The following is a 10,674-nucleotide window of genomic DNA, read 5'->3' as shown; positions in this document are numbered from 1 at the left end:
CTGTCACAGTCCCCAGCACTGGGCTGTGAACCTGACTGTGAAGTGTACTTCCTCCACTTGTTGGCTATATGGCCATTCTTATCTTCAAATTCCTCCAGGGCAGTTAGTCCTAGCTTATTTTCAATGCCTAGTACAAAGCTGGTATGTAATAAACATTTGAAATGAACTAGTACAGTGTGGGTACTTAGTAAACAATTTGCTGGCTAGATGGAAGGATGGGAGGATGGATGGCTCCACTCTGCACACTAGGAAGATCAGTGGAAAGAAAAAAATTTTGCGGCACACACATTGGATTCTATGTGTAAAGTATTCTCTGTTTCCCAGCCCCAATATCTCATTATTTCTTATTTACATGTAAGAAAATTGAGGTTTACAAGATGCAGTAACTTATCTAACAGACACAACTGATAAGATCTAAACCAGTGTCAGACTTCAAGACCATTAGTAAAGGGAAAATTCTCGTTTTTAAATTTTGAAAATTTTTGGCTTTGCTTCCTCGAGAACAATGGCTATAAAAAAGTCTAGGAAAGACAGCTGTGGTTTTGGAATAAGGAAAAAGAAGCTGAATACCAGCTATGTCACATACTAGTGGGGTATCCTTGAGCAAATCACTGTCTCTTTATGAGCCTCAGTGTCCTTATCTGTAAAATGGAGCTAACACTCCTTACATCAGTTATGTTATGATCAATTTAAAAAGGACAGTGCCAACATATATGTAGAAGATCAACTCTTCAAGAGTTCAAGTAGTCCCATCTATGTAACCTTCTACATGTCACTGATGTCAATCACGAAACTACGGAACTTTCCAAAAGGAATTCAAGGGGCCAGCTAAGCCAAGTTCCTCATTCTAAACATACAGAAACCTAGGCTCAGAGATGGGAGGTGACTTGTTCCAGACGCCATGGCATAGCCAGAGCTAAAACTCACATCTTCTGATTCTATGTCTGTGTACTTTCTACCACATGGTCTTCCCGTCCTGGAACTCAAGTTTCCAGTTTGCAAATATGAGCGTCATTAACAATGAAAATGAAAATCTTTGAGAATTAGAACACCTGGATTCATGCTCAGTGGGGTGATCCTAGGCTGTCATTTGATTTCTCTGGTTAGTTGTCTTCAAGAAAGTACAATCTGGGCCTAGGACTTGGCGGACAAGAAAATCTCTCCACAGCGAATTATGCAGAGCAAGATGCCCCAGACGAGGAGGCTCAGTGTACAACCCGGTCCCCAGGCCGCACTACGCCCCCAAGGATTGTCTCCTAGGCTTTCCCCAGGACCTCAGCGCTTGATATTCATTCCAATCAGATTTAATCACTAATCTGGTGATTCATTAGCTAGGAAGAAGGTAGTCCTTACAACACTAATCTTGTTATAACAAAAATATGCCCATGTTTTATCTCTTAGTCCTCTAACCTCCAAGAATTACCATCAATACATTTTCGTAAATGATACCTGACATCTGCCTCATTTAAAATTACTCTCTCATTTTCTCCTCTTAATGGCCTGGCGAGCTGGGTTGGGCATCTGCAAGTACAACCCATTTCAGAGGAGAGTAACTGAGTTCTAAGGCAATTCCTTAGCCAAAGTTCCAAAGTTGGCTGTGAAATGGGAACAAAAAGGTTCCTGACTCCTAGTCCATTCTCATCTCAGAGACTACGCCTCAAATGCCTCAAATGCAAGCCAAACATGCAGGGGGCACTCCCCCCCCACCCCAAAAAAAAAGGATATCTGTAGTGTCTTCAAGAACACAGTAAGAGGCTGTTATCTGTAGTCAACAGGCCCAAACCAGTTCACAATGTAACGTGTCTGCCTTATCCCTGGCCCTCCTTCAGTGCTTCCTAATTCAGGGATGGTATCATCGTCCATCCAGTTCCACAGGCCAGAATCTGACCAGGAAATTGTCCTTGAAACCCCTTTCTCCTCCATTCCCTGACATAGAATCCATCATCAAGTCCTACCACTTTTACCTACTAAATATCTCTCCATTCACTCATTCTCCTTCATCAATAAGTAAGCCAAAGTTACCATCTCTCTTACCCAGACCACTGCAAAAGGTTTCTTGATTGGTCTCTGTCCTCACAAACCCTTCTCAGGTGTATTCGCTTCAGCTCAGCTCCAGTGATCCTTTCAAAACACAAATCTGATTACCTTACCCGTTTAAATTTGTTCAAGGACTCCCAATGCTCTTGGGTTGAAGAGAACACTTCTACCAGCCATATCTGGTCTACCCCTGCAGATTCACCTTGTACCACACTCTACCTCACTCTTGGGTTGAAACCGAGGGTCCTTATGACTTTGATGAAATCCTAGCTCTAGAAATCAAACCCCCCCCCCCGAGACCTAGCCTTCCTGCGCCCCCCCCCCCCCCAATCATCAGCAGCCCCCAGGGCAGAAGACAGTAGCCTGGACCTGTAATTGTCACACAGTCCGGACCTCAGGCAGGCTAACGATAACATCCTGACCTAAGTTAGGTTTCAGTTCCTGAGCCCTAATGTGGAACAACTCCTTTCCCGTGAGACTGGACAGAGGGATGCCAGAGGAGACCTCAGAACTGTCTTCAAGACCTGAAGAAATGATTTATTACTCTTACCTCACCTCCAACCAGTCAGCTCCCAGCATGACCCGGAACCCCTAACCTATGGTGTCTTGTGATTTTGCCCTTATAATCTGCAACCTATACGCCCTGGGGAAGTCGGGGTTTTTAGAGTGTAAGCTCTCCGTCTCCGAATTGGCCGATTCAATATTAAACTATTTTTTCTTTCTGTATTGCAAACTCCTGCTCATCCATTTCTTTGGGCCAGTGAACGCAGGCAGGCAGACTTGAGGAAAAACATTGGGGTTCCGGTAACAGGGTCTCCAGCCACACAGCCTTTCAGTTCCTTAAAACTGCCAACTCCCCCTTGCCTCAGACATTCTGGTATGCCCTTTCTCTTCCCCCTTCACCTAGTTAACTCCTCCTCACCCATCAGCTCTCAGGTCAAGAATCGCCTTCACGGGGATACCATCCCTGAACCCCCAGACTAGGTCAGATGCCCCTATGATAATGCTCTCAAAGCCCCAAAAACCTCTCCTAGAACTTGGGGATTAATTAGCTATGATTATACTATCATTGCAATTTTACATTTAGCTTGGTGATTATTCACATAGCACCTACCTGCCAAGAGAAGCAGCTCCATGGGGTCTGAAACCAGGTCTGTTTTTACTCACCCCTGTATCCAGATTTTACTTAACAGTGCCTAGTGCATAGTAGGCCCTCACTAAATATTAAGTAAAAAAGTAACAACATGGTAAAAGGGAAGGAAAATAATAAGTCTCTTAGCACTGGCCATGTACCAGGCACTCTGCTATGCATGCATTTCCCATTTTCATCAAATCCGCACAACATATTAATGTATCATTAACATTGTTTAATCAAATCCGCACAATGTTTTAACGTACCACTGATCTTGTTTTATAGACATGAAAACAGACTCAAAGAAGCAGTGATTTGCCCAACATCACACAGCAAGTAAATAGCAAAGCTGGAATTCTAACCCATCGGACAAACATGTTCTTTCCATTGCAAAATTCTGCTTTCCTTTGAAAAGCCTCGAAAGCCGAGGTGAATTCTACCTCTGATGGGAATTTCTAGAATATGACTCCACGACCAGCGGAAGCCACCACAGATGGGCAGGATTCACAACGAACTGCAGAAATGAGGCCTGAACTGAAAGAGTTTGGGGTAGAATAAGCTAATTTTAAGAACTCAGCCTTGACAATTTAACTTCAGAGCAGGATACTGTCCTTTGCTGTAAGATTCCTATTTAAATTCTTTTTGAATACCTCCCAGACAAAAATCCCAAGTCAATATAATGTTAGCAACAGGCAGAAAAGAGCATTAATACAGTGGGTAAGGGGGATATAATCTCATTAAAAGATGTTTTTAAATTAATGAATTTGGTCCTTCTATTAGTATACCATAATGTGTAAAAAGAGTGAATTTCTAGTATCTTCTTTAAGGACAGAATAGACAAAAACTGGTCTATGAAAAAGAAGACTAGCAAAATACACTCAGAGATTAATTGCCATGAGAATAACTGCTAAAACAATGTTGGGACTTTATTCTCCTTTACCAAAAAGGTATGTAAAATGAAGCCAATGGAATAGTGAGACAAATAGTTCCCAATTCAAAACACAGTCTTGAGATTTCTCTGTTTGTATTTATTTATTATTGAGCCTTGCCTGTTAATGGGCACTAAGCAAGTGAACCCAAGGAGCACTCTTACTGAAAGGAAGAGGGGAAGAGATGATTATGCAGCCAACTTCTCAGCCCCTAAGCTGGTAAGGGGGGCACTGGCCAACTTGGAGGGTGGAGAGGCAGGAAGCAAGCTGAGTCCAGAAGGCGCTCGGCCTCAAGGCCATGCCTCGGCTCAGGCAGCAACACGTACCCAGCAATGGAAAGTGCAGGTTATAGTTTTCTGGAAAGAGATGCTGAAGTTCAAGGAACTTAATATATTAGAGGGAACCATTCCCATGATAACAGCAAATATTCCAAGTTCAGATGAGGAGCATTTCCCTCTAGAGCCAATTTTTTTTTTTTTAATGCAATTTCAATTCGCTGACCTTTTCTTAGTTTGCAACATTTCTCAGTGGCTTCATGCTTTTCTGCAAAGTTTTAAGTGACTTTCTTTGAAGAAAGCGATTTAATGCCAATGATTGTAGAAAACATTTGTTCATAATTATCCAGACATAGACTGGAACAATGCTGAAACAAGAGCAGCATGCAAAAATGTATTTAAGGACTATCATCCCAAAATGCTGCTAAAAGCTATTAACCAGTATGTGTTAATTGCCACAGCATTCATATTAATTTTCACTTCAGGCTCGACATTGTGGAATATTTCCCCTGATACATTTTAAACAAAGTTTAATTTAAGGAACTGCTTCTATCAACACTTATGAAAATTAACAGCCAAGCAATTAGCACTCATGAATTATCCCTTCCCCCACGCTCTCTGCAGCTTCCCTGTTTAAACAGTTTCTAACAGAGAAATGGTTACTTTCTAACAAGTTAACACAATCAAAGTCACAGTTGTCTATATGAACCAGAACTGGGTCTACCTTTTTAAGCACATGTCAAGGCAAGCATTCTCCTTATAGTTATAGAGTACAATTTAGCTAAGTCAAACAAGTAAGATTATTTATCATTGTAGTAAACTGCCAAGCAATTACTAATACGGAACTACCTTCTCACCTGATTTTTTAAAAAACAGCCATTGTCAAATAAAGGATGGCTGGCTGGCTGGGAAGGAGGGGGAGTAATTCCTTGTCTTAGTCTTCCTTTCTAAAGTTAAAGGCCAAAACCCCACTGGACTCCCTGGATTTCAACAGACAAGCCACCTTCCTCCAGTCGTTGTCCATCTTTATGATGCTCTTCTAGACTCCTGGTTTTAAGAGCACATTTTCTCTCACTCCGTCCTGTCAACAATCTAATGAAGTAAGAGAGACAGCATCACTGCCCCCACCTTTTACAGAGAGAGACAGAAGCAGAAGTGGGGTATTTATTGAGTGCCTCTTATGTGCCACATGTCTTGCTAAACAGGTTTCATCTCAATTAATCTGCATGAGGAAAACACACTGTCATTTCATTCCACATATAAGGATGGAGCTTCAGGAGGAAAGAACTAGCCTGAGGTCACACCCTAAGTGGTGGAGTAAAGATTCCAACTCGGGTCTTATTGCAACACAGGTCTGCTTACAGACTAAGTTACACTGCTTCTCACTGTACTAGGTACTTTATCCTAGCTTTATCTTATTTGATGATCTCATCACCCTTGTGAGGAAGGAACTCATTTCTTTTCATAGGGAAAGAAACGGAGGTTTGGAGAGATGAAAAAAACTGACCCAGATGACACAACCAGCAATCAGTACCATTTCTTTGTTAGTAACCGTATTGACAGGTAATGGGCTTTTGAACTTCTGGCGGTCTACTGAGGAAAACATTTGCAAAATAGTGATGATGTGCTAGCAAAAGCTTCTCAAGTAAGTGTTAAGACCTGGAAAGGAAAGGGTCAGATACTTAAAACATGACCTCATTTGAAGCAGGTAGAGGGACAGGGCAGAAATCCCCACGGAAGGGGCACTTAAACCAGGGCTAATTGCTTGCTGCTTATCCGTACAGCCCACTCCCGATTCACTGATTCATCCACTCAAAGCAACTCCCTACATTTTCCATACACTGTGAAATCAGAAGGACCGGCACAAGAAGTTTTCCCATTGTCTCAACCTCTAGGACAGACGTTTTGTTTTGTTAATAAGGCTATTCAGAGGTCTTGTTTTCAACAAGCCAGAAGAATGAGGGCAGATGGTTGAGCCTGGTTTTGCCTTATTCTCTAAGCATTCCTAAAAACACTTGCAATCTATCTTGGACTTTTTCAAATAATCAGGAAACAGTTATTAATAATCTATGAACCTAAAACAGGCCACAGATAGGCACTGCCAATTTGCCAAAGAAATAACATGAACATAATAAACCTGATCAAAAAAACTGTCAAAATTACAACAAAGCACATGCCTAAGTACAGCCTTTCCCTCTCAATTGTATGTCTTCAAGAAATTAACCAACCAATTTAAAAAAGAAATTATTAAGCAGCTACAGGAACCAAAAATTACTTGAAAGTATTCGCTTTAATTTAGCACAATAGCTAAGAGATGCTTGCCTTGCGAATCACTAAAACCAACAGCAATCCAGGTTGCACAAACCATTAAAGACACTAGACTGCTGGCTTAACTAAAATGTAATTGTAAAGCCATATCAAAAACAAAATCCTTTTTTTCAAATCTCATGCTAGCTTAATCTTAAAGAGGATTTCACAGCAGTCAGTCTCTTGAGGAAATACATAATTAAGTAGTTTTTTAGCATATTTAATTAGACCCCAAACTCTTCCCTGTCCCCTTCTCTCCCCAATTATGTACCATTTGCCCAAGAGACCTAAGCAACTCAGTTAATTATGTAAATAAGGCAAGCATTATTCCCAAGAAAAGCATTGTGAATATTTGTAGGGAAAAAAAACTACATATTTTAGTGGCTTTAACAAACCTTTGCAGAAAAAAAAGGACTATCAAAATACATGGGAAACGCTTACATCTGAGGCAAAAAGCATGGAATTCAATGACAAGATGGTGAATCATTCAAACAGGACATTCATTTCACTTCTTAAAGATGAGGTGAATAAAAATAAAATAATTTTAAGTTACAGCAGCAACAAAAATTTAGTGCTGAACGTCAAATGATTTATGGGAAGAAGCAATCTGGACATTAGTAAAGTCGACTCTCACAGAAAAGGCTTTATTACCAAGGGGTTGGCATGATCTTAACTCCAGAGGCAGCCATGGTGCTGTTATAACCACGACAATCCCATTATTATGTGATCACAAAATGCTAATTTGATCATTCTGAGGTGTTATTTGAATAGTCATTTTAATTTCTAGGTTACAAAAAGGCTTGACTCAAGTATAATTCTCTATTAATCACTGAGATGTCATTGAATATCATATTGATGCATTTCACAAAGATAAAGAAAGACTAATTTAATATGTACAGTACAATATCCTTCAAATATTAGCCACTTTCATTACGTATCTGCCAAATGCATCAACATTAAATAATAGATGAGAACAAGGGTTTAATTGTATTTTAGCAACTGTAATATGTAGGATAATAATAAAATAGCAACTCATCACAAGACAGACTTATAGATATATAAATCTTCCTTAATCAATGTGTAATGGTGACTGCCCCATGCTACATTCTTTGCTGATTACAAATAGACTTGATATGACAAAATCGTCGAGAGCCTTAAGTGTAAACACACATCTAGCAAAAATCATTCCTTTGTGACTTAGCAAACGGCTCCTTGACATTTAAAAAAAAAATTTCTGTTACTTCAGAAGTTAGGTATATACCAAGCAGAGATCACAACCTTCTGCCAAATCCAAACCTCAATTTATAAAAGAATCAAATGAAATGGGGATTCTAGAATACAATATTTTAAAAGATCCGTGCTGTTTTGCTGGCATCAAAGCATTATCACATATTAATTATTCTAGCAATTACAGTCTCAGTGAGATGGTTTCAGGCAATGGAAGCCTATAAATTCCAACCATGCAACCTAATCCCTGTAACTACTCACGTATCTAAATTAATCAATTGTCATATTTAAGAAAAAAATCCTCTACAGTGTAACTTGCCGTTTTTCCAGAGCCCAGCATTCCTGTCCCTTAGGGGGACCCTTCCTTCTCTTTGCCACATTCCACTAGGAGAAATGGGAGAAGATGGCAGGGGCAGGCTAAAACAGAATCTTTACTTCAGTACAATCTCTACCTTACTAAAGGTACTTTCAGATGTTTTTTGGAGAAGACTCCTGATCATATTGGTAATTTCATGGTATTTATGCGGTTTGGTTTTAGTTCTTGCTCTCTTTCCCCACCAACAACAATAACCACACACGCCGATGGCCACACATGCTCACTTAAGCCTATGGAAACATGCTGCACTGTATAAAGTAAAAGTGTTTCAAAGAGAAAACTTCTCCTTCCTCAAAGATGACAACTGACAGAGCAGCGCATAACCAGAACTGGGATATGAAAAACGCAAACATAAGCAAAGAGCTGTACATTTATTAATTGCAATGGTGTTGAAATAAGACAAATTGTACATAACCCCTCCAGGCAACTAGCTATCACTCAGCTCCCCCACGCCGCTGCCAGACAGCAAACATAATGGCAATAAATATATAAATCAACTGCTACTGTCTCCTGAAAGAGGCCCAGTTCAGCACAGAGACACAGAATGGTAGGGAACTGGGGCAGGGGGTGGGGGTGGGGGTGGCGAGTGGGTGCGGCATGTAGAACTACATTCCACCGAAAATAATGGCTTTTTTTCTGAAAGGAAAATAAACAAATGGTAATTTTACAAGTGCAAATTGTTAGAACAAACAGAAAAAAATAAAGTCACCTGCATAGCAAGTGCCAAACAAGATACCCTACCATGAAATACTGACAAGCAACGCAATGGCCTAGAATTCTGAAATGAAGTTCTAATCTCAACAATTTCTGTAGTTATAATAAAGAATCAGACAAGACAATGCTAACTGCCTCCCAGAACCACTCTCAAGGCTTTCCCAACACAATAGCCCTTGATTAATCACAATCCAAGTAACCCAAACCTTCAAGTACAGTTAAGAGATTTAAAAAAAGGAAAAAAAACAACCAAAAAACACAGACACACGTATCTCAGCACTGTTTTTGTTTTAATCCTCTTAAACATCAAACTGTGGAAACAACAATAAGCCCAAATTCAGATCTTTTTATATCTTCGGATTTAGAAAGCATGAGTGACACTCTACAACTACTATGACTTATTTTTAAACCCTAACTATGATGATGATGACGATGATACCACCACCAAGAATTCCACTAGATCGAGCTTTTACTTAAAGGAACAAAGTTTCATTTTTACTTACCTTGCCATCAAATTTGGAATACTCATTAAAAGGGTTATTCAGCTGCAGAGGGCACTGCTCCAGGCGTACAGATAATATTGACTGCTTTCCAGAACTTGGAGGTTTCTCTTTGAGGGACTTTTTTTCAAACAGTGACTTTAACTCTTGGGCTGTGATACGAGAGGAAGATAAAAACACCTTTGTGATTACACACAGACAGACAGCCTGTCCACCTTCCCTAAAAAGTCTTCCTGGAACTTTAAAGAGGGAGTTTACAGGGACATATTCAGGTCTAATGTGTGCAAAAAGCCTCATACACGTCAGTGTTTGTGCACTGAAAAGGCAGCGCACTGGAAAACACGCAGGTCGGGATGTGAATTTAGAAGGCTAGGATTTAAGGAGAGAGGCAGAGTCAAACCGACAAAGCAGCTGTTCTATAAGAAGAGCATTCACAGCCGGAGGATGTGAGCTTTGGCTCGGCTTTGTCACAATTCACTAAACCTTTCTGGGCTTGTCAAACTAGATCATCTTGAAGATCTCTCCTGGCTCTAATATTGTGTGATTTTGGAATTCTAGTTCTTCAAGGTCAAGGTCCGTATCTTAATCCTCTCACACTCTCCAGTGACACTTAGCACAGAAACCTGGAAGACCAAGATGAGCAGGAAAAGGGGAAAGATATTTATAATAATAATAGTAGCTAACACTTACTGAATAAGCCGATGTATCTTGTTTGCTCCTCATAACAAACCTATAAGTTGGACACTAGCATTACCTCAATTTCGCCAGTGTAAAAACTAAAGCTTAGAATATTCTGATTAGCCCTAGGCCACACAGTGAGTAAGCAGCAGAGCTAAGATTTGCACCCAGCCAAGCTTCTGAGCCATTAGGCACAAATGAACAAAGTAGACTCTCAATAAATTTTGTTGCACGAATCAATGAATAAAATAATGACTGAAGGAATTCAGATTAAATTATTACTGAATCAGAATTTTCAGCTCTTATTCATTAGTGAATACGTTAGTTCCATACCTTCTCAAAGATAATTTCATTCTCTAAATTAATCTGAATATCATTTAAGGCAGTAGCTTGATAAGTACATGGGGGTTCATTACACCTTTTATTTTTATGAATATTTAAAAATTTCACACTTAAATTTTAAATCAATCAATCTCAGATCTTATAACCTGCAATGATG

The 10,674-nt window shown here is 39.9% G+C and overlaps 1 protein-coding gene across 14 annotated transcripts in view; it reads right to left on the bottom strand.

Moving 5' to 3' along the window:
* The window catches only part of MAPKAP1 (MAPK associated protein 1), a 216,611-nt gene that overhangs the window by 167,125 nt on the left and 38,812 nt on the right, over window positions 1–10,674 (bottom strand). For 13 of the 14 annotated variants that reach the window (XM_074331014.2, XM_019728586.3, XM_019728585.3 and 10 more), the window contains one exon: window positions 9,501–9,649. The exons of the other annotated variant lie outside the window; for it this stretch is intronic. In XM_074331014.2, coding sequence (XP_074187115.1) covers window positions 9,501–9,649 — 149 coding nt within the window. The remainder of the gene's footprint in view (window positions 1–9,500; window positions 9,650–10,674) is intronic. 14 annotated transcript variants of the gene reach the window in all.

This window comes from Rhinolophus sinicus, chromosome 16 (genome assembly GCF_057876585.1).
Source record: "Rhinolophus sinicus isolate RSI-liver-muscle chromosome 16, RSI-T2T, whole genome shotgun sequence".
Classification (NCBI taxonomy): domain Eukaryota; kingdom Metazoa; phylum Chordata; class Mammalia; order Chiroptera; family Rhinolophidae; genus Rhinolophus; species Rhinolophus sinicus.
Note: the sequence above shows the minus strand (reverse complement) of the source record. Positions and strands in the feature narration are given on the sequence as shown.